General features: G+C 34.3%; 1 protein-coding gene across 1 annotated transcript in view; it reads right to left on the reverse strand.

The window, feature by feature from the left end:
* Positions 1 to 24464, reverse strand: part of LOC148603460 (adenylate cyclase type 1-like) — a 62190-nt gene that overhangs the window by 33505 nt on the left and 4221 nt on the right. The window contains exons 2-3 of the mRNA XM_088551524.1: positions 21159 to 21308; positions 337 to 458 (exon numbers count right to left, since the gene is read on the reverse strand). Of these exons, the coding sequence (XP_088407650.1) occupies positions 337 to 458; positions 21159 to 21308 (272 nt within the window). The remainder of the gene's footprint in view (positions 1 to 336; positions 459 to 21158; positions 21309 to 24464) is intronic.

Below are 24464 nucleotides of genomic sequence, written 5' to 3' on the forward strand. Positions count from 1 at the left end.
ACGAACGCCGGATATAGATGAACAATAACCAAAATGGTCGACGGACGCCAGATATAGATGAATATAAACAAAGCGGTCGACGGACGCCAGAGATTGATGGATGGAATAAACAGAATGGTCGGCGAACACAAGAGATAGACGAAGAAAATAAAAACGATGAATGCCTGACATAGACCAAGGAATAAACGCGGAATATAAGATGAAAACCATAGTTATCTGTTAAAATTGTAAAATTCCTATTCGGTAGTGTCTAAAGTGCTTTAGTTTTATTTATTTTTTTTTATTATTATTATTATAAAATTGAATATCTTTTCATATTGGCACCTTATCAATTACCTGACATTTTTGTGACATTTGATGTAAATTTTGTGGAATTGTCCCCTGGTTTCTGGTGACGTCAAATCATCTTTCATTTCTATGGCAACGTGTTGTGGAAGCACACTTAGCAACAGTTTCTCCTGCAAAATAAACACAATTATAAAAACAGCGTTTAGCTATGGCAAAGTTAGTGGTGCAATGTTTGTTCAGTATATAATGAAGGTTGTGTCAATGATTTAAATGACCTAAAATACGTCAGAGTTTAACCAACTGTAAAGAAAATGATTTATATGCTAGAGAAAATGAACATTAAACAATTTGATGTCGTTGGAATGGACTCTAATTTTATGATAATAATAAAAAATATTAACGTGTTTATCATTTTGTCTTTTCAACAATATAATAAATATCAAGATCAAATATCAAGCCTTCCATTTAGCAAATGATTTTTGTACTTTTCTGAAATACAATTGAGAAAAAAAATTAAAAATTAGAATTTTTGAAAAATAGTGATAATAGTCCCATTCACTTGTACAATGAAACAATTCAGTTAAAAAATACGCAAGCCGAGTAAACGAGTCTTAAAAACCAAAGAAATTGGTAAATTCCATGACTCTAGTGTAGTTGGTCACAATACAAATCTTATAGGACTGTCCTCAATGACATCCCCAAGTCAAGGTTTTTGAGTCCACTTTCGCTCAAACCTGATTTGAAAGGATGCTTTAATTACCATTTCAATATCACTTCAAACCAAAGATATTCAGTCTGGATATTTATGTTAAGTGTTTGTTGAAATTAAATTAGTCTAAGCTATCAACATTAGGATAATACATCAACAGATAAAATGATATCCTCCAGGAGCCCCTTGTTAGACATATAAATGTATCCAATAATTTAATTCCTGCTTCTTGTAGAATTGTAATTATTTATTCATGGAAAACTCAACATTTCAAATGAATTTTCGTAACTTTATTGCTTTTCGAGGAGATCTCCCTTTAAGCTATCGTCTACCAGTTTTAGACAAATGCAAAATCATTTCTTCAAATTCTCGTTTCCCTCAAGTTTTAATATAAATGAAGTATCTAGTACTTGCTATTTTAGATGGTTAATAGTTTCATTACTTTTTTATTAGTCCTTTAAAATTAATGCATTTATCATTCTTTGGCTAAAAGCGGTAGTAGGCAAAATATAAATCAGATGTTCTCGTGTAAAAACGTTATGAACATAGAAGTCAAGTCTTTAAAACCAATGAACACGAGTAAAAAAAGGAGAAAGTATCAAAATGTAAACTAAAACGAAACAAAATATCTTATTGATAAATATGATGCGTAATTGCAAATGAAAAACTTCATATATGCCGTAAGTTTTTACGATGCAAAAATTTTGTTGGACTGTATATGGATTGAATACAGGGGAAGATCCAGAGATATCAAATCTGGACATTTGTAAAGCAAAAAACTAAATTTTTTGTCAAAACTTGTGTTGACACAAGAGGCTTTAATTGTTGGAATATTTACTTTGGCCAAAACCTAAGGCACAGAAAAATGTCATAAAATAAAGTGTTTTTTTTTTCAAAATTTTGCTCCATTCGCATTAAGGTTTGGTCAAACAACACCTTGTGAATCAGAGATATCTACATTGTCAATACAAGAATAACGACTCCAAAAAAATCTAAAATAAATTATTCCGTTCATACATGTAATATTTCGAAGTGACATGTAAAATCGAAATAAGATGAATATCATAAAACGAGTATATTTATATCAAACACAAGTTTGCTGATGCTGGTAACATTCCTAACGTTAGTCACCTTGGCTTTAATCAAAAATCTGTCATGTTTTGTTATTACAAGATCTAATTTTTACAGAATGTATGGGTGGTATCGTATCCAAATGCTTGTTAAATAAGAAGAACTGTTTATATAAAAACAAAGCCGCTGACAGACAAACAATTAGAGCGCATATACAAGATATTTACCGTCTGAAGCTTTCCTACAATTTACTTGTAATTGTTTAACCCACGTTTCATGCAATGTCATGACATGTTGCTGTAATGAGACATAATTTCATCCGTTTTGAGCTTGTGTCATTTTGTGGCTGTCTAGATATGATAATACAAAGGTTTGCCGAGCACAGCACGATACGACCGAATGGTGATACCCTGATCATTGGCGGGGTGGGGGGTCGGTGGTTATGGCCACAATATTAATTTTAAGACACACGTAAGCATAGAGACTCACTATTTATTATAAATTTAAATGAATAAATTTCGAAATCAGACCAAAATGAGGGATCCAAGATTTTTTTTCAAATCGGACCATAAAATAAAATTGCTTTTTTTTCGGGTGTGGCCCCTTTGACTTCTTATAACTCGAAGACCGTAAGAAATATCTGAAATCTGATAGAAGAACGCAGACAGGGATTTTTGTGAAGAATCCAATAAAAAAATCCAAATCGGACCATATTTATTTTTTAAATTTGATTTTTTAGGCGTTGCCCGACTTTGATCCACTATTACTTAAAAACGACCAAAACAAATAAGATCTGCTGATACAATTGTTTACCAAAATTCATTCAGGAACACAATAAAAAAAATTGAATTGATATCGAAAAAAAAAGATTCTACATGGGTTTTAATCAAACAAATATTTTCCCTCATTTTCGTCCTTTTTTGTAGGGCCACAAAGTCCAAATTAAATAAGAATCTTCTTTTAGTTGTAGGTAAATCATATCAAAATTTAAGAACAGTTGGTCAACCACAACTAAAGTTATCGCACGGAGACGAAGTATCCCAAAACGACGACGACGCCGACGATGACTGTGCCATGACATTATACGATCGCAATTTTTTTTGCGGTCGTGTAAGAATTGGGAAAAAATGGATGATTTTTTTTAAACTGAAATGTGCCTTTACCACTACCTATCCTCAAGATCTGTTTCTGGTACCTCGGTTTCCACCAGTATTTTAATGTTTAACATGGTATCTCCCTTCAAATTATTAATTACAAGAAACGAGAATAGTCGATGACATAATGTTCAACATTACAATTTAAGTTAACAGTCAAAACAGTCAATGTCCTGTAAGGAGGACGTTGGAACTGTTTCCGGCAAACATGACATATAAGTTGTGGTCCAATGAAAGAAATCATTCTAAAATAGAAACTGACAAAATGTCAATCTAGCAATGGATTACGTGCACAAAGACGAGTTTACAGTAATACAAACACAATCTAGACAGATGTGCAATAAAGTGCAGCATGAAAGGTAGGAGAAGACACCACCATCAGCATTCCAGACACCCGATGTTTAACGAAGAACTTTATATTTTGATAGTGTATGTTTCAGAACCTACTGAAGCTATTTGATGTCTGCTATCTTAGTGATAGTATAATTAGCAAATCGGAGGAAATGTTACGGATATAAATAAAACTGTGGAAAGATAAACAGAACCTGTGCAATATTTTAAGATTTCACAGAAATGTTATAATAATAAACATTGAAAAGATTACGTATGCTTAGCCAAAATGCCATCAGAATTAATCAAGGAAATTGTAAAAATTGGACATAAATGAACCAAACATCGTGTTCTTCGAAGCAGTAAATTTGCAACGTATCAATCTAATGTCACCTTGCCTTCCTCGTACCCGGCTGCTTCTCCATCGAAGAAAGAAGGGTTCAACGTTAACCGTACACATACCTTTAAACGTCCACTTTTTTTAACATCTCAGCCTCCATAAACTTCCCTACCCTAATCACCCAAAACCACTTCTTACCCACAAATATTGTTCAAGTTTCACAATATATGAACTTTGAAATATTGAAACCTCGAGTGCAAGTAATAAAATTACTATGCTTGCAACAATGAAATGGCTTTAGAGTACCCTAAAGGGAATTTGTATTCACAAATGTTAAGTTTCCTTTTAGCACTATACCAATCATAAATCAAATAAAAGCACTTTCTGAAATGCCATGAGAGAATCAAGAGGTTTACAGACAAGACAAGAACTTGACACTTACAGAATAATTTGCTCAAAACTGCATTTTGCAGTTTTGACTTACTATCATGAAATAAGTATCTCCAGTACAAATTTGAGTTAAGTGAGTTTGAAGTAAGATAGTCGAGAGAAAGTTCGGCCGAGGGTCCAGGGGAGCTAAAGATCAACAGTGGGTTCAAAGCAAAAACATAGTAAGGTGCAAGGAGGTAAGCCATGACATGATTTTGAAATACATTCCTTCCTTTAAAAGCCTCTTGTATACATTTCATTTCATAAGCAAAGTATGAGAAATATGCAAAAATGAATTCAGGAAATATGCCTTTTTTTAAATTGCGATATAATCGTTCGTTTTGGCTCTAATTTAATTATGAATCCTATTAAAACACATGTGATATAGAGTTAGTTTCATATCAGATTTGTTTTTGTTTTATTTTATTTTTTGTTTTGTTTTATTGTGGTACTGTTTTGTTTTTGTTTTTCATTATTTAGATGAAAAATTTCATGAAAAGATTGCACTGTAAATTAGTTATCCGAATCAACATGGCATGAATATTTGATATTAATTTGTTATATGGATAATGTGTTATTTTAACTTACATATTCTTGCAACCCTGCAGTCCCTTTCAACAAAGCCGATATGGGGTTTAATAAAGTATAAGATACAAACGTCGGGGCAAAAATTTAAGTTGATTAATTCAGGATTAAAATTTTGATCCTATGGCACCCTTTTAGGAACAAATTGATCCTCCCTGTGCGCATGAATCGATGCCCAATGTGTCCATATGTTGTAGTTATGAAGTAATAGTAACTACACCCTATTAGAAAGTAATTTCACTAAAGTGATATCTGCAACCATCAAGCACGTCTGACGTATTCAAGAACGAAGTTAATTGAAAGCATTTCCTTTCATAACCAAAGAAAACATCGTGCATAAAGAGACTGAGGTGAATCGGAGTTACAATGGAGGTACTGAAGACTAAATAGGCCCGGATGCATGTATCACAATGGACTAAAAAAATGTACATGTATACACTAAAGTAAACAAATATCCCTCGAGGCCTCAATCATTCTTACATACTAGTACACACAGGCCGAGTGCATTTCAACTGCAGTTGATTTCAGTAAAATACATGTAAATGCATCTAAAATTCTAACATTGACTGAATTGTCCTGAATTACTTTGTTATAACCTGTAATGTTGTTAATTGAAATACGAACGTGCCATTCATAGCGCATATTCAACTTTTGCCGGTCATATAAAATGATTTATAGCATGAACATTACAAATATTTACCCTCGCAGAATACAAGTTCCACTCGTAAGGTCGTAAAAAAGATTACAACCCTGACAACATTCTCAAATATGGTTTGGACAACAATTGAAATGCTGTAGTTCTGTCCATTCAGTATTGAATGTCCAGTTCAGACTATATGTATAGCATTGTCTCCTCTAAGAGAGATTTGTTTTCAATGCAATTTTTTAGATTTCTTTAACTTGTGAATGAAATTAGTATTTTATTGGAAAAGTCGAAGCAATAATTAAACTGTCGGAGTTAACAAGAGCCAAGATTCACCGTTTTAGGCAAGCCTAATGAGAACTTAAAATTTTTTTTTTTCATGTTTAATTTACAAACCCTCGTGTAAGTACTAAATAGCCTTGTGATTGAAGGCTTATTCTAAAGACCATATGAAGCACCAGAAACCTTGACAAATTCATGAAATATTTTAAAAGAGCGATTAATTTGTTGTTTATGATACAAATACCGACAAACCGTAGACTTGAAAAAGTATTAAGTCTGACAAATCGAATCTGAAGACTTCCTTTCTCGATATTATCACGATAGTCTGATAAAAAACGCATGATTGTATACATGTATCAAGAAATGATCTTACTGATGAAATAACATGTCAATCTAACCCATTGCTAAGACTCGGAATTATTGGCAAGAATTCTGACAAATGGCTTAAATCCATTCCGGTTGTGCCAGCTGGCAATTGATGAGTATGTCGTATACTATAGGTAATCTGGTTGTGTAATTGGTTTTCAAAAATGAAAGATATGGCGTCAGCAATAATACAGTTAATATATTTACATGTATATGTAGACTAAATTTGTCGGGAGATAGTGGTGGATACGGGGTTTGGAGTTGGCTTCAATCTCCGCTCTAATTTGCAAAGCGTACCGGTACTTTGTCTTCAAAGGAAAGGACATCAGCAATGATCAGACTGCATCAATATTGTTCTTGAAAGTTTCATCGTGCAAGAAAGTTTCACCGTGGAAAACTGTTTTGCTTTAATCACGACAAGAATCTTAATTGCATATTTAACACCCTCAGAAAACTAAAATGCACCAACTCTTAAAATCTGCCACAGTATATAATCCAACAGTTTAGATTATACCAGCATACACTTACGCGTCGCATTTTTTTTAATTTTTGTTATGTTATGTTTTGTTTTGTTTTGTTTTGTTTTGTTTTGTTTTGTTTTTGTTTTTGTTTTGTTTTGTTTGTTTTTGTATCCGCATGGATGCGAATTACATAATGTATCAAAAAGTAATCCGTCAGATAATATAATATGTTAATAAACCTTAATGTTCCGCTATAGGTACTTGGCAACCTTTTCACAGCAAATTCATGATAGTTAAAACTTTGTCAGTTAAAAAAAGAATTTCAAATGATAATATAATAATAACACAAATCGACGCTTTACGTACCACTCCAGCTAAGGATCAAAATGTGATTTATGGGTAGAAAGCCTACATATTTTTATTTTTTATATTTTGTTTGAAATGTCATAGAAAACAGAAATTAACATGTGGTTTTTCATATAACCCGTGCTCTTTGGAGATAAAAATTATATAGAATGCACTGTAGATTTCAAAATTAAGGGCGATAACCCTGTAAATCACGCTCAAATACAATAGAATCTACTGGATTTTCAATGTTGATTATCTCCTAAGAGCAGGCAGATTTGAATGAATAATTACTCATTTCATAGTATAGACCCATAAAACAACTTAATTACAAAAATAAAAATATGAAGCCTTTTTTGGGGTGTATCACATTTTTCAGATTTTGCATGATTCTTACAAAGACAGCTACTTCATATTTGAAAAGATCACACAATTGGCGAAACTAAATGGATGTTAGACAAAAAGTATCAATTTCGTGTTAAACGTAGTTCTCAATTTATCTTATTTGATGCAACGATTTGTGCTATAATTTGATGTAATGGTAAACTTGTGAAATTCAAATCTGAAGCAGTAACACCAGAATGTAAGGGTGTCTATATTGTCACCGACTATTACAATTTTAGTTAGTATGTGCACTCAAATATCTATAATTTACACAAACATTTTATATCGGCTAACTTTGTAGGAATTTAAGGACACTTAATTTTCTAGAATAAAATGCTTTGCTGAGCCAGCTTGTAAGACCGCAAAGGTTGAACCCTTAACAGTTCGGGCAAGGATTGACACACGATACAACTTGATACATATAACAAATTCGGTTGCGATTAGACATTTTCGATAGGATAAAAATTTGAGCAGAATCAAAGTGGTCCATTTATTTTTAATTCATACATAATTCAAGTTACAATCCTTATCAACCATTCCTAGACTTCCGATGGAGGTTTGGCACTTCGTGGTACAGTATGGCAAAATAATATATATTCACTTTCAGTTAAGTTTTATTCTTAAATAGTTCAAATGACAACTCCCAAAATCAATTCCAACTTACCCTGTGTAGACAATGGTACAACTTCATAAAGATCCATTCACATAGTTTATGATAAAGTTATAATTGCCCGGAAATCATGAAAATGTTTGTTTCTGGCCAGTTTTTGGTCCCTAATTCCTAAAAGGTTCAAGTCACAACCCCCAAAATCGATCCCAGATTTCCTTTTGCTGGTATATCAACCTTTGGATCAATTTTATAAAGATCTTTCACTTATAAACCGGTTATAATCATGTTATTGTCAAGCTATCATAAAAGTGCATGTTTCGGGCACCTATTTGACCTTACCTCTTACAAGGTTCAAGCCACAACCCAAAAATCAAGCCTAGCTTTCCTTTTTGTGGCATGGTTTCCGGTGGTATAATTTCATTAGGATCCATACACTTACATCCTTGTGTTATCGTCTAGAAATCAAATTATCTAAGGACGACGATGAAGACGATGCAGACAACGACAGCATGATTTCATTATACGACCGCAAGTTCATGTGTTGCCGTCGTATGAAAATGTTTCCCTGATAGACATAATTTTTCTGCAAGGGCCTTCTAATCATAGATGGGTCCGATCCCCTTTTTCAAGCTCTAAAATTTACTTGATTATAATGAAGTAAACTGGATATCAAAGGCGCTATTCCGAATTTCAGCATCCGCCATTGCTAGTATAGAAAAAGATTTTTCAAATGCTGGGTAATGAAGTATTAACTGTCTTTTAAGAACCAGTTGATTACAGAAGTAGCAGAAGGCTAACTTGATATTGTTCATAAATATTTGTTACTTAGTAATAGATAAACAATCATCGCAGACGATATTTTCGCGAGCCAGCGAATAGCAAAAATAACAGCGTTGCCGAACTTATTGGTAAAGCAATACAAACCTCAACAGTTTGTAAGAAACACATGTGCTAAAATCTGTGCAAAGAATTCAGATAATTACATAAATCACACATCTTAGTAATGCTCGTATCTTATACTTTTCAATTTCTTGTATTTATAAGAAATCATCGTATGTCACCAATTACATAATTATGTCATATAAATCTCCTACAAGTACGCAAAGGATGTATTAATCACAAATGTTACGAACAACGATTAAAAAACATGCATACGGTTCGTAAAATTGAAAACTGAACATGCATGCATCAGACGTTTGAGCCTCGTGCAGATCCGGGTGTTAAAAGAATAGGCCTGCAGCAGCACTAAGCTTGTCGTAAAAGGCGACTAAATAGTGCTCAGAACCCTAGCCAGGGGCTAGAGCGCTCTGCCCACAGAGCAACTGGGATGTGTGCCCCAGGTGGTGGAATGGGGTACCCCTGGCGTGTTACATGCTGGGGTTGTCAGGCTATAATACGGAAAACCTGATTGCCAACCATAGTGGTGCACCGTGCTGGGAAAAATGCCACGTTCCTCGCACTCTAAAGAACCCTACTGTGGTATTCTCCCCTGAGTAGGAACCATAGGGTTCCGCCACAGAAGGCTAAATTGCCCGACCCTACCCACCTCTCCCCATTTCCAGTGGCAATCAAAATTTGTCGACCCCATTGTCCTTGTGTCCCATCCCTTTTTCATTTCATCATCGTTTCATGTTCATTTTATCATCAATTTCATGTTCATCGTCTGAATATAGCTGAAATAGTGCTGCTCGGACGTTAAACCCCAACAAACAAACAATCAGACGTTTGATTGATATTTTATAAGAATTGCTTCTTTGTGTTGACTGTGTTTAATCTTGCGTTCAGTGTTTGGCTTTATTGTTAATAAATGCGAACAAGGCAAAATCGTTTCAGGAATTTTATACAAGGAACCATTAGATCAAAAGCGCAAACAAAATGTGCAATATTTCCAATAGAGCCTTGGTTTTGAAGGTCATCAATGGTGAATAGGAAAAGAAAGAGACTCAGACAAGCATGTACAAACCAAATAAATGGCAAGTTCTTGTTGTTTCTAGTTTTTGTCATGATATTACGTCGCTAGCGAAGCTCAATGTATCTTATGGCTATAGGGCAAGTCAGTACCGTATCAAGGCCAATTGGGAGTAAATGCATTTACAGCTTCCTATTATAGTAAAATGGTCAATATCCTGCAAACTTATTTTACGAAGAGTGCAGTTGCTCAATTTGTAAATATGGTAAGGCATTGATCGTTGATAAAGACCGGAAGTGAGTTTCGGCGGAAGTAACTCATTTTTCAACCCTTCTTCCTTATTGCTTTTCAAGTGTTTTTATGTTCATCATTTGCTGTTAATTTTTTAAATAACAAATTACTTACAATTAAACCATAAAAGACTTCCTGAAAAATCTGCGCTTGGTTTTACCAAGTTATAAATCGAACATTAAGCTCTATATTTAGAAGAGTTCCCGCCATTACGATGGTACTGTATGCTATAATTAGACCACGTTATAGTCTAGCGTTGGTAAAGTTATAGTGATTTCATTACCAATATCATGATTTTGTAAAGAAAAACGACGTACAATTGACTATTACGAGATCATCAGCTCGTAAAACTGAGGTATATATTTGAATCACGCAATGTGCGAAATATTCAATATTCAAAAGTCAACACTGCAACTGATGTGCTTGTCTCTTAATTAAAACGGATTAAGAAACTTGTACGTTCCTATCATATACATGTAGGTATAAGTCTCCCGACCTTTGCTATCATTGATCGTTTGCCTCGAATAATGTTTCACGTATTGCTGTGGTATGTAAAACCACTGGGATGAATTAAGAGACTGTCCATTTAGAAACCAGGCAGTTCCTATCACATGGATGGCACATGGTAAATTTTATCGAACTGAATTTTTTTTTTGTTCCAATGTAATGTTTACATCATTTATAATGTATGTGCAATAGCACAAGTTTTTTTTTGGTTTTTTTTAATAATATTATTCTAAACTTCCCTATTAAGTCAACAAAATTTTGCAGGAAAATGAAAGAGTTATCTCCCTTTTTCAATGAATTTGAACCGTGGCAGTGAATCAACCAACATTCTTTGAGAAAGGATGCATATGTGATATGAAACAGATGATGTTTTATTAAAAGCATTTCAAATTTTGTTATGTGCCACCCACTGCCTGGTTTTTGCGTTGACACCCATTTAAAGAGAAATATAAATAAAACGCAACTAGCTTCCCTAAAACTGAGTGACATTTCATTAAGATATATACCTTTACAAGTTTATAAAGATCTAAACTGATGTCTTATTGGGAATGGTACTTGTACCTTCTCCAACATAAGATAATGAATAACACATCTTAATTATTGTCAATAAAGATTCCCAGATTCATCCAGAGTATCAGCAGAGTAATAACACGAAACAAAATTGATTAGTATATTACTTGTGGAGACTTAATTAATTGTCTTTGATATGATAGCTTTATAGTCACTAAAAATAACACGGCTTTATTTACAGTTCCTTTAATACCGGTAGACTCATCCTTCATAATCTCCAAACAAATTCTTCGACAGACAAATATGCCAACTCATTTCAAGGGGGAATCTGGTTATCTTCTATACATTTTGGACCATCAGTAGAGAGCTTAAACTAAGCCAACTATTTACAATATATATGCGCCTACTAAGTGCATACGTCCTTGTACATCTGATCATTTTTGTACCGATTGTTCATTTGGTTGCACCGATATCTAAGCTCTGTTTAACACCAAGGCTGTAATTTTATATACACGGAATTGTGATTCTTCTTTTAGTGTACACAGGACCCTTCAAGTAAAGAGGTTTCTTTTAAAAGAGCATCTTTTAGTTTTGTTTTTGGGAGTGGAAGGGTATTTCATTTATTTATTTATTTATTTTTTTATTTATTTATATTTGTTCGTTTGTTTATTTCTTTCTTGTTGTTTTGTTCTGGCTATATAATTTTAGATTTTCTCTGTTGCTACTGAATTAAACATTCTGACTATTACCAAGCGACTTCTAGGATCAAACTATTCATTTCATTTCAAACAGCAACAAGTTCAAACAGTTGAATTTTATACACCTTAAAATATTACACTTAATTGTGTGAAACCCAAATCCCAATAAGAGACTTGTCGGCCAGTGTTTTGTGTTCAGACTTACTGCCATGTTTATTTTATAATCGTGTAACTTCTTGGGATACGGTTTAATATGAAGCAAAGCAAAAAATATCATAACAACAGACCGGGAATATGTCGGTAGGAGCACTATTGGGCTTCATGGACCAAATTATTTCTCTAACAATAAACAATTCTTTATTACACGACGACAATGACTACATGGGAAATATGATATTAAAGAATAAAGATATACAGCAAAAATGTTGAAATTCAATTCCGTCTCGTCCAGTGACTGTTACTTAATGTAGCAATTGCATCAATAAAATTCATTTTATATAATAGCACATTGAAATCTGATTATCATTAAAACACGCCTACGTCACATTGCGGAGATATATTGCTTCATGTACTTCTTAAAATTCTAACGACTCTATACATAGTATTTATGCTTAACAATGTATTAAGTTTTTAAATCTTGCAATTCAATTTTTTTCTGAAACTACAAGTAAGTCTGAGTCAAAGTGGATCTAAGGAAGCCTTTGGTCCGCTTCTCCTCGCTTTATGACAGAAAAGTCTGGTCAACTATACAGAAAAAAATAGGAAATCACTGGACTCAGAAGTTGTCCTCCCCTATTTAACCAGCCCGCATAGCCACACATCCCCACCCCCAATCATTTCGGAGTTTCTGGATGCGCTGCTGTTAACTGGTCCATGGACGACCAATCTAATTCAGAGGAGTTGGGTAGAATTAAGATAAATGGGTTGGGATGCAAACTCACGAAGGAATATCTTACCCAAGATATGTCTACAACCATTGACAAATGTCACATCTATAGACCAATCATGGCCTTATTCAAGATAAAACTGTATGTCTTTAATCCACGATCTATGCCATATCCACATACACGTTTGCCTATCTCGTCTTGCCCAATATACATGTAAATCGACAATCTTTGATGTATAACGCACCCATGGCAATCATGATAAATCTTAAATCCTTAATCTACAGACTCGTTTGCCAATCATGGCAAAGTCCAAGATATGTCTACGACAATTGATCTGTGCCATACCTTAACACCCATTTACCCATCATGATCTTAGCAATTCCCTCAATATGTCAATCTTAGGCCTATTCCACAACTACTGACCCGTTTCCTCATCATAGACATACCCAAAATATGTCTACGATAATTGATCTCTGCCACATGCACCTACAAACCCGTTTGTCCATCACTACCTTATCCTATATATGGTTGGATATATATCGTGACCATATCCACAATATGCCTACAGTAGTTGATCTCTGCCACACCTACAGATCTGTTTGCCCATCATGGCCTTAACCAAGATATGTTTACGTGATCTCTTACATGTACAAATTTACAGACCATTTGCACATCATGGACTTACCCACAATATGTCTATGTAACACCCATACAGACCAGTTTGCTAATCATGTCCTTACTCAAGATAAGTTTAAATGATTTCTGACACAACTACAGACTCGTTTGCACATCAATGACTTAACCACGATATGTCTATGTAAAACCTACATAGACCCGTTTAATTGCGGATCATGGCCAAACCCAAGATACATGTATGTCTACAATAATTGATCTCTTCCTCACCTACAGACCAGTTTGCCCATAATGGCATAACCCAATACAATGTATATGTTTACATGATCTCTGTCACACCTAGAGACGCGTTTGCCCACCGTGATATTATACGTAAGATATGTCTACAATCATTGACCTAGCTATGCCACAGACATATAGACATGTTAGCCGATCATGGCCTTACCTGACCTAGCTATGCCACACTATACAGACATGTTTGCCCATCATGGCCTTACCTAAGTCTGAGTAATTGTCATTGGCGTAGGGCATTGCCATCCTCGGAATAAAACGGTTATAAAAACAAGAAATCAATTTACTTCAGTAATAAAGGAAGGTCATCATGAGACCATTATCTGTACACGTAAAAAAGTAAAAGCAAAAAGATGTTATTGATGTACAGAGCTGCATATAAATGCCATTTCTGGTTTAATGGTTAGCCAGCTAGCCATAATAAATGTTTCTATTACGCAAGCTACATATTACTGAGACGGGTCGATTCTTGGACATTATATTTGGTCTTTTGTAGATGATATAATATAAATGGTATCTTTTCATTGGCTAAAGAAACTTATTTTTATATATTTGACAAAGGAATAATTTATTGGCCAATTTTATCTCCTTGTACATTCTTTAGCTAGTTCAGTTAAAATTCCGATCACCATGATCACTCTACCTCTTCCGGCCAGTCATGCACTGCATTTCAAATTCTAACTACAAATGTATATAGATATATTCTGGTCAGTAATTGCATTTCAAATCCTACTCAGGTCTAAATTCCAGATCTAGACATTGCATTTTCAATTTAATCTCTTTATTTTGGGTCAGAAATTACTTTTTTTTTAGTTCATATCACTTTCCCGAGCAGCCATTAGATTGATGATATAACCTGAAGACCGTCGATTTCACGGTGGCAACTTGAGTTGACGTGGGACGCGTAAGCGGAGCTGGTAACCGAACATTTACGACAATTACGATTGTCTGCAATTGGAAATATATTTGTGAAAATAATAGCTTGGGATCCGGGCTCCTGACTAATCATCATACATTATGAGTGTTCTTGCAGTCAGCAAAAGTTGATGAACTTCAAATTACAGAATAAAAAAAATATTTACAGAAAAAATCTGATGAGTCAATTTTTTTTACATGCGAGTGAAAATTACATAAAAATTACATTGATTTTTTTTTTTAAGAAAAACAAAAAATGTACATTTTTTCATTTTTCACTACCGCGATCACGAAAGTTTTCATATTAAGTTTTAAGGAGATAAATTTGAAGTGATGTAATTTCTTTGCCAATCAGCTTAAAGCTTCTTAACAACAGCATGAAAAACACAAAATACTTGTCAAATCAAAATTTGAGATGTATTAATTTAATCAAAGAAACTCTTGAATTAAATTCGATGACAAAAACTATGGCAATATCATTAACTCTAGTGACATCATAGTACCGTAGCTCTTTTCAAGCGCATTTCGGTCTTAAATTTGATAATAAGCAACTGTAACCATTCAATGGTTTCCAATTTTACTTTAAAACCTGTTATTTGAAAGACAAATTATTTATTCATTTCAGCGTCTTGTTAACGTTTTTTTTTTAATTCAGTACGATACGATTTTCGATAGAATGTCCTTAGATGGAAGTACAAGTGTTATATCGCCTGGTGTACATACGGTATATACTGCAGTAAAGGATTATACTAGGTTCTTAAAACCGGTCACGATACAAAATTCAAACCAGTAAACAATGTTCTAAAACGTATTTTTCTTCAAAGTGTAGGCTTTCTTTAACAAGACGAAAACTCCCCTTGCTCAAGTTCATTTGCAGGTAAAAAAGATTTTTCTCGGTATCCTCCCCCAACTCAAATTTTCTATACCAGTCAATCAGGATCGTTTGAACTTAAATTGTGCTCTCAAGGATCAGAGAAATATCACAAATTGAGATTTGTCTTAAACCAGGCTAAGTACATACATTCAATAAATGTGAGACATATTGTTAAACATTATAGAACTACATTGGGTGTCCATATGTAAGCGTTTTAATAAGCTAGTGGCCAAGATGTTGTCACGTCAAACAAGGTCATCTCAACCCCTAAAAATGCACACCCTGATGGGGTTGTAAGGATCCCCACTTCATCGTAACGTCGACGATTTATGCGTCGGACAACACAAACAGATTGATAGACATTGTTCGGATTGTAATAGAAATTACGTAAACATGATTATTTCTTTGGAAAATTTCTATTAATCGCCATTTTTCATTAATTGTTCCTAAAACGAGACTGGTAATCAGTCATATTCCTACAATAATTTGACTAGAATAAGTATAATTTGCATTTAAAATTTAAAACTAGGCTCTCTCCACTCTTTCGAAACAAACTTGTTGGCTAGATCATGCGATCACAGTATTTATACATTTAGAGTTACACTGCTTCAAAAAGATATATGCCCATGCTGTTCCGGGCGTCAAAAGAATAGGCCCGCAGCAGCGCTAAACTTGTCGTAAAAGGCGACTAAATAGTGCTCAGAACCCTGACCAAGTGTAGGGCGCTCTGCCCACAGAGCAACTGGGTTGTGTGCCCAAGGTGGTGCAATGGGGTACCTCTGTCATGCTACATGCTGGGGTTGGCAGACCATAATACGGAAAACCTGACCGTAAACAATAGTGGTGCAACGTGTTGGGAAATATGCCACGTTCCTCGCACGTTAAAGAACCCTTCTGTGGTATTCTATCGGAGTAAGAACTCCTGGTCTCCGCCATAGGAGGCTAAATTGCCCTACCTTACCCACCTCTCCCTATTTCCAGTGGCAATCAAAATTGGTCGACCCAATTATCCTTGAGTTCCATCAAATTTTTCATTTCATCATCATTTCAAGTTTATTTTAAATGTATCAATGTATCATCCATTTCATGTCAATCATCTGAACACGTCTGAAATATTGCTGCTGGCGTTAAACCCCAACAATCAATCAATCAAAAAGAGATGTACTTGATTGCTTTGTACAGGTTTTGGATGACATTCAAAAGGTTTATTTATGATTCCAAAGGTTCCATATTCTGGTAGACGGTAGCGACTTCTGACTTTAATTGGTTTAATAATGTTATAATCACCAGATAAGTCCGAATTTCTCAGTTTGACCCTTCAATCTTCCTGTTCTTATGAACACTGATACGATTGCCAAACCCGACATACCAGTAGAAAAAGATTGCAGGGACAGAGGAAATTCTGATTTATCATAAAATCGAATTATGAATGAACTTACTGAATATTTTTAACAATAGTGTGTTATCGTAATTTTTCATCTCTTATTGAAATTGCTGACAAAGACATTATAGACGGGGTGCCGTCTTTCCGCCTTCTGTTTAACACCGTATTTAGCGGACTTTTTTTCATGCCATGCATGCACGGCGACCTGTCCTCTAACCACTTATGTATTTATACATGCAGCTTGAAAAACTTTGCACTCAGATAATTTCCATATCATCTATATTATACACAAAAAAGGCAAAACATGAGACAGGACCAAGTACTGCAAAAATTGTTTGATTCAATCAGTCCTGAAAATGTGTTTCCATGCTAAAATTATCACAAGGTCTTTTTGGCTTACTTTTGTTCTTAGAATATTATTACGCTATTTCTAAGTAATTTAAGCAAGTGTAAATAAAGCTTACGGTACAGGATTTGCCCATTCATCAAATCTACCACGGCTGTGCTAATATTACTTATTACAGATTATCTCAATCAATCTCCCTAAACAATTATCTGCTACAATACAAATCCGATGAGATACGATCCGCTTAAATAGTCATATAAATAGGTCTGAGAGATTCTATGATTATGTCTCAAATTGGGACACATTTTTGTTTCGTACGACCCTTATGCGGTAAAATGAAATAATAGTAAAATAAAATTGGCATTTCTGAACAGAAGGTTTCTTGACAAAAACGCTACAAGTTCAAACAAACCACGTCTCAAGCTAGTTTCTTTTGCTTGCTCCCTTAGTTGGGATTGCTATTTTTACTTAAATGATTAATACAATTTCTAACACCGTCATATTATTGTACATGTAACAATGATGTACAATGTATCTGAAATTAAAAGACGAAAATATATAGTAATGGATTCATCAGAGATACAATGAGACGAATCAGGAAAACTTTCATTGCTTTCGCTGATTCTAAATTTTCCACATCTCATTATTTCAAGTATACAAGTGCATGCTATACATTTGTACATAAAAAGGGAACATAATCCAAACAAATTTCTAATGTTCCCAGTTTTCTAAGGAGTCCGAGTTTATTTTTGTTGCTGTGTACGTATTATTTTGGTTATTTTATGTTCTTTGTTGTAAGTGTCTGTTTCCAATGTTTGGTCTCTGTCCCTGGTTTACATTCTTCTGATTTCCGCTAAAATCTTGGTTCTCTTGATTACTCTATTATATACAATGTATCAGGAACACGTATTTAACAGGAAATACCAAAATCTTAGGCAAAGTAAGAAAAACAAAGGAGAACAACTAGAACTACCTCTACAAGGAATTTTAACATTTTAAAATGTAGCGGGTACCGTAACAATTCTTTTGCGAAGATTATTGAGACAAAAATTTAAGACAATGCGCACAACCTCAATATAACGATCTAATACTGGGAAAAGTTTCATAAAACCCAGTGAGTAGGAATTAGATTTAGCTCAAATGTGAATTTCCAACCCATCGTTAAGTCTACGAAGCATGCAACCTTTACCAATCCACTTTCGTGTCCTGTTTCAAAGGTCATCTTGGTTCATTTCAAATTAATACAGCAAGATTGAAACAAACTCTGTTAGATCTGCAAGTGATAATGTCGCTATAAAAAGCAATTCAAATTAAAGTCTTTTCAAGTATTTAGAGCTTGATATAATATGTTTGTCAACAACAGGTGCTTTCAGTTTTATCAGTTGTTCAATACGATTATATTAAACACTTGCATGCTGAGCAAAGTCTTTGAAAAACCAATCACTGCAAATAATTTAAGCATGCAAACTCTAGATTATTTGAAATGTCACTGACATCGCAGTAGGATGTTAAGTTTGAAAAGTCTATGCATTTTCAATCAATTTGTCTAAAAGACATGGCTCCAGTTGTTGTCATTAGAGAACATTTAGTCGAAATTTGAGAACAATTTCAGAAATTTGCATGCATTATAAATAGCAAGTTTCTTACATTTTCAAAAGTAATCTGATCAAAGTTGGCATTCGAAAGTTGTTCATACACTGCATCTCATGAATATGCATAAATCTGCCATTGTCGTCAGTACATGTAATACAAAATAACAAATACACGTCTGATTTCTATCATTCCTTATAATTATGACTGATTACCCTAAGGTACGTCTGTACGTCTGTCAAACTTTTCCGCGCCTAACAGTCCTGTATGGTAGTACTATACCCAACGGAAGTGTATTTTTTACAATACTGACTAAATGTACAACAATTAGGCAAAGTTTCTGCTAATGCAGCCACCATCTGATTTTCGGGAGGGGGGCTTGAAGGGGGGTATGGATTTTTTTATTGATGCAGAAACTATAAAGTTGATTGGAAACGATAATGAGACGAAAACATCAAGAAACATAAACTGGGAATTAATTCTGAAAGTGAGATTGAAGATACTGAACATTGAGTTTTTTAACTAAATTGTATAAAAGTTTGCCAATAGGGTACAAAACTCGTGTGTTCTCCGCATCACATACATATGTAAGACTCGGAAGTGCGATGGGGGCGTCGAAAAGCGATGATCGCTGATCTGCAATGGTCAACGCTGAAAACCGTTGGGAGTGTAACGCTGATACGCGGAAGTGCGTTGGTTTATATTGAGCGAAGACTCAGAAGTGCGTTGGTATCCCATTCAACGTCGTCACGACATTTTACGTGCATAATCTATAATGTAAATAAATGTTGCACTTTATCTTGTACAAAACTAGGACATCAGCTTAAAGACACCCATTTTACTTTACTCTACAGCTACAGCTTGTTTCAAATGAATGAAATCACAAAAAAAACATTTATTTGAGGCTTCTGATACATTACGATTGTACATGTGATTGACAATTTGACATTATTTTCACGCAAAATAGTAAAATGTTTCCAGGTAGTACAAGTTTGTTACAAATTTATCTTACTGCAAATATATTGTTTCCTGTATAAAAACGTAGCATACATCATTACTACTTTTGAGTGGTAACAATATACATGCATTTGATGCAGTACCAAAACTTTAAAGTTACGAAACAGTACTGGAGGTAATCCAAGACATAAACTGTAGCTACGGGTAACAAAAGATAGAGGATACCGAAAGTCGTAATGCATTCATCATGAAACATGTTTGATATGTCTTTTTTTCAGGCTTAGATACATTGTATCACATAACTAAACTTCTAAGATGTTTGTATAAAAAGCTATGATATATTGACAATATCTATAATTTATAAGTTTGCTCGAATCATGCAATACAAAATGCGACTGACTAATTATTTTGTTCTCCAGTGCATGTATTTTACTTTTGTTAAAACTGTATCAAATATGATTAAAAGAGTTGCTGGAACCACTTCGTCATCGTTTTATTACTAATAGCAAAAAATGTTGCTTTTTTATATATTTTAACCTTTTGAAAAAAGTAAGACATGCTTTCACAACGAATCATCGAGCCTATTCTATGCGAAATAGAAACAGCAATATACGAGTTCAATGGGTATATCAGAATGTCGAAGACAAAAATAAAATTCCGGTGGGAGGGGGGCAAACCTTTCTCACGTTTTTCCTTATATTACGTATAGTCGGTAAACCAATCAAAAATAGACCAGCAGCATCAATCATTCTTTGATAACCTTAGCAGCGGTGTACTGGGTAACACACAGAGAGAAAAAGCGCCTTCTTTTCTACATTTCATTAGTATTTACATGGACTATAGATTATATGTGTTTTATGTAGTACGTGTAGTTAAAACGCTAATACAGAAGAGCTATTGACAGCCGTTCTATAGCTAAGCTGGTAAATACATATTTACATGAAAAAGAATACTCGTCCTTCTAAAAGTGCCTGCCAGTTTTGCTCAAGTTGCTGCCAAGTATAGGAAAAATGAAAGTAAAATATTTTATTTTTTTTGTTTTTTTTAATAATTTCTGAATCCATCTAGATAATTATCATATCTGTAGAATTTCAAGATAATCGTATATTTACAGTACCAACGGAAAAATCTACACGAGAGTCAAAATAATTCAGCGAAGTACGAAAAAGAACGCACCTCTCAATAGTGATAAATGCATTTTCGCGGCGCGGCTATTGACATCCAACAATGATTTCTAACCATCGCATTTCAGCGTGATCATAAACCCGCTTCGTGTTCTACCATCGTCCTTCCACGACACCATCGTACCCCCGCGTCCCGTGTTTCATATATATACCCATTCAGCTGCTAAAATATAAAATTATCTTACTAGTTTTTCGTTCTCGTCTTCTATTTCCTGTCTAGCAGCAATACAGTTCCGGGTGTCTATGAAAGTTTTTCGTTGAGATCGTTGAGTCACATTATGGATGAAGACTCCAGTCACATTTACACACAAAAATAGAATCGCATTCGCACCAAGCTGAAACAGAAAGATCATTAATATATGTAACAGTTAAAATTTGTAAAATTAAACATTAAAATATACCCATCCCCGTCAATTTGAAGAAAAGACATTCGATTGCCATATTCTTGTCGGTTACAGAGACAAATATTCCTAGGAATCGAGCTTCACATCAACTGCACATGAAATTGACGTGAATTTCATATGAGAAGTTCAGATAACATTCACCTGATGGTTCGATTCACACGAGTTCCATATAAACTCTGTCACAAATTTTATTTACTCAATTCAAGTGAAAATCGTGCAAAATCTGTGCAAAAAAACGTTTGATTTGCTAGTGAATCAGAAAAACAAAATTATAGCATGTTACATTTTTTTCATTAAAACACTTGTTTGGAGTAAAATGCTAGGAGTAATCATGCATTCAGTGTGAAGAAAAAAAATCCCCTATATACCCAAAACCTGTTTATTATTGTAGAACCAGGAAGAGAAAACAAATGATTTATATATGTTGGCCTTATAGCTGAAAAATGTGTTAGTTATTTTTTTATAAGCAAGACTTGTTTTCTATGGCCATGCAGTCATATGGGTTATCTGCAATGAAGTGGTGTATGACAAATCATTACGTGCCACGTCCATACAGAACAAGCAAGTGACATGAGTGAGATAAAGACGTTTGAAGGACTGGTTTGCTAAGTTATCACTGGTTTTTGGTCCATTAGGATACTCTTATCGGATGATTTTTTGTTTTGTTAAAAAAAAAGCACAATTCGTCCAAATTTTCATAAGCCCTTTACTGAGACTCCTCTTTTCTTTTCACTTGCCTTCGACAATGTGCAATTTCACAAAACAGATCAGCATTTTGGCATACACCATGGAAGATACAGACAAAACGACTGTTCCAGAGATAGACCTATCATAGCAAAACTTAAGCAAAAACTGTGCTAATTGTTTTGATGCAGTTAATTACAGATAATCAAGAACATCTGAACTTGAAAGGTTTCTTAACTGCAGAATGACGTAAACCGTGATTCCTCAAACGTTCTCCTTAACATGTTTGGTGCTGTTAGATATACAAGAGGGTAATTATACATGTACATGTACTAAGTATCGGTGTTGTATCTTCTACATGTAAACTAGGTGGGAGAAATTGTTACAGTATAATGCATGAACCCAAATGATTAAGTACGTTGGGTACTTCTTATCAAACTCAGCAAAGAGATGAAATCCCAACATGCAGACTTTGTATATGTATCTCTTTTGGTCGTTTTGTCCAAAGAAATACAAATGTACACATTATAATTCCAAATAAAATTCGGATACAAACCTTTCCTCGGGAACTTTAAGAGGGTTGCGAATTTACACATATACAATGTGTGTACGTAGGCGTACTAGGACATAAAAAGTTCATGATAGGACCAGTTTTGTACGAGATTGAAAGAGATCTTGCACCCCATTTTAAGCACTTGTTAAACCTCATGTTTTAGATAAGTAATAAGTAACTAACATAGCAGTGTGCCTTCTGCTTTATACTATAACCAAACAGTTTTGATTATAATTGATGTTGTGAGTAGGAAATTGATTATCTACAGGCTATGGGGTCATGACAACAGTAACACACTCATTTTGTTCGAACCACGGAGTTCATTCGGGTACATGGAAACATAAAATAATTTAGACGAACCTGAACAGAAGTTGTTTTTTTCCTTGTCATTAACTCATTTAAGTCAAATAACAATGTTTAGTTTTTGTTCTGTTTTAAACACGAGTCGATTTAATATCTTAATGAAAAGGTACCTTTTTGCTTTGTAAGCAACAAATATCTTGCCTACCTATTCAATATTCCAATGTTGTAGGTAATGACAAAACAACACAAACTTTTAAGGCGGCTTTATGCAACTTCGGTCGTCTTCTAAAAAGAGGTATACAAACTTGCATCAAATAAATTCAAAGTCAAACTTGTATTATTTAAATTTAAAGTAGTGAGCCAAGACACACTGTGCTAACTCTTCAACAAAGATGGAAACATCTGGGTTGTCTGTCAGTGTGTCCGTTCGCTTGTCCGAACTACTTCTAAATGCCGATTGTATATGTTTGATAAAGCCATCAACCCAATTTTACTTTATAGCTGTGAAATTTGGGGGTTTTGAAAATTTAGATATTATAGAAAGAGTTCATCTCTTTCCATTGTAAACATATACTTCGTTTGAAACAGTCAACACCCAGTTTTATGGTTTATGGGGAATTAGGAAGATTTCCTATTTCAATTATTTTTAAAATTAAGGATGATAAAATATTGGATTCGACTTAATTTTGCAAGAGAAAACAAGATTTCCTCCATATTGTATAAACTTTTGTTTGTCTTTTATAACAACCATGGGTACGAGAACAAATGACTAACATTTATGTAAAATATATTTGATAGCTGAGGCATGTCAAACGTATGGCGCAACCCAGAATTCTTTTCCAAAGAAAGGATCGTATTATCAGTTGAACAACGATCAAAAGACCACTTAAGACAACAATGATCAACCGACATGAATAAATCATCAAAAGGTTTAAACTATAGACTTTTTAAGAATAATTAGAACATTATCTACTTTACCATTTAGTTTAGTATGTACATTGTGTAAGTTTATATGTGGAAATCATCGACTGCCGGTGGAGGTGGGGAGTTGGCATAACATTCCAAGAGCGGATAGATTGTGTCACCTCTGCGACTCCCCCGACATCGGCGATGAGTTCCATTACATACTATCATGTAATTATTTTCGAAATGAAAGGAAGAAATATCTTTCCTGCCGTTCTAGCTGAACTAGAAAAAATTGCGTAGATTTATAAAATATATATCTACTGTCATAAATCCTCCTGGTTAGGTAACTCTATTTATGTACATGTATTTCCACACATGCATTCATATCTGTATTTTGTATACATGTTATTATCTCTGTAACTATGTCATACTTTATGAGAATGAAATCATAGTCATGGACTATTTTAACTGTAATTTGGTCAGTTGGAGTAATCGTCGGAAATCTGACAACTTCATAGCACTAATGTGTTGACCAGAATATGAGTCAAATTATCCACGTAAAACCACCCAACTTTATGGTAGCAACATCTATACTGCAAGAGCGTTGAAGAGTTCATTGGGGCAACTCTTTAGCTGTACCT

The sequence above is a fragment of the Perna viridis genome, chromosome 11 (assembly GCF_037379345.1).
Source record: "Perna viridis isolate PV_CMFRI_1.1 ecotype Kerala chromosome 11, ASM3737934v1, whole genome shotgun sequence".
NCBI classification, from domain to species: domain Eukaryota; kingdom Metazoa; phylum Mollusca; class Bivalvia; order Mytilida; family Mytilidae; genus Perna; species Perna viridis.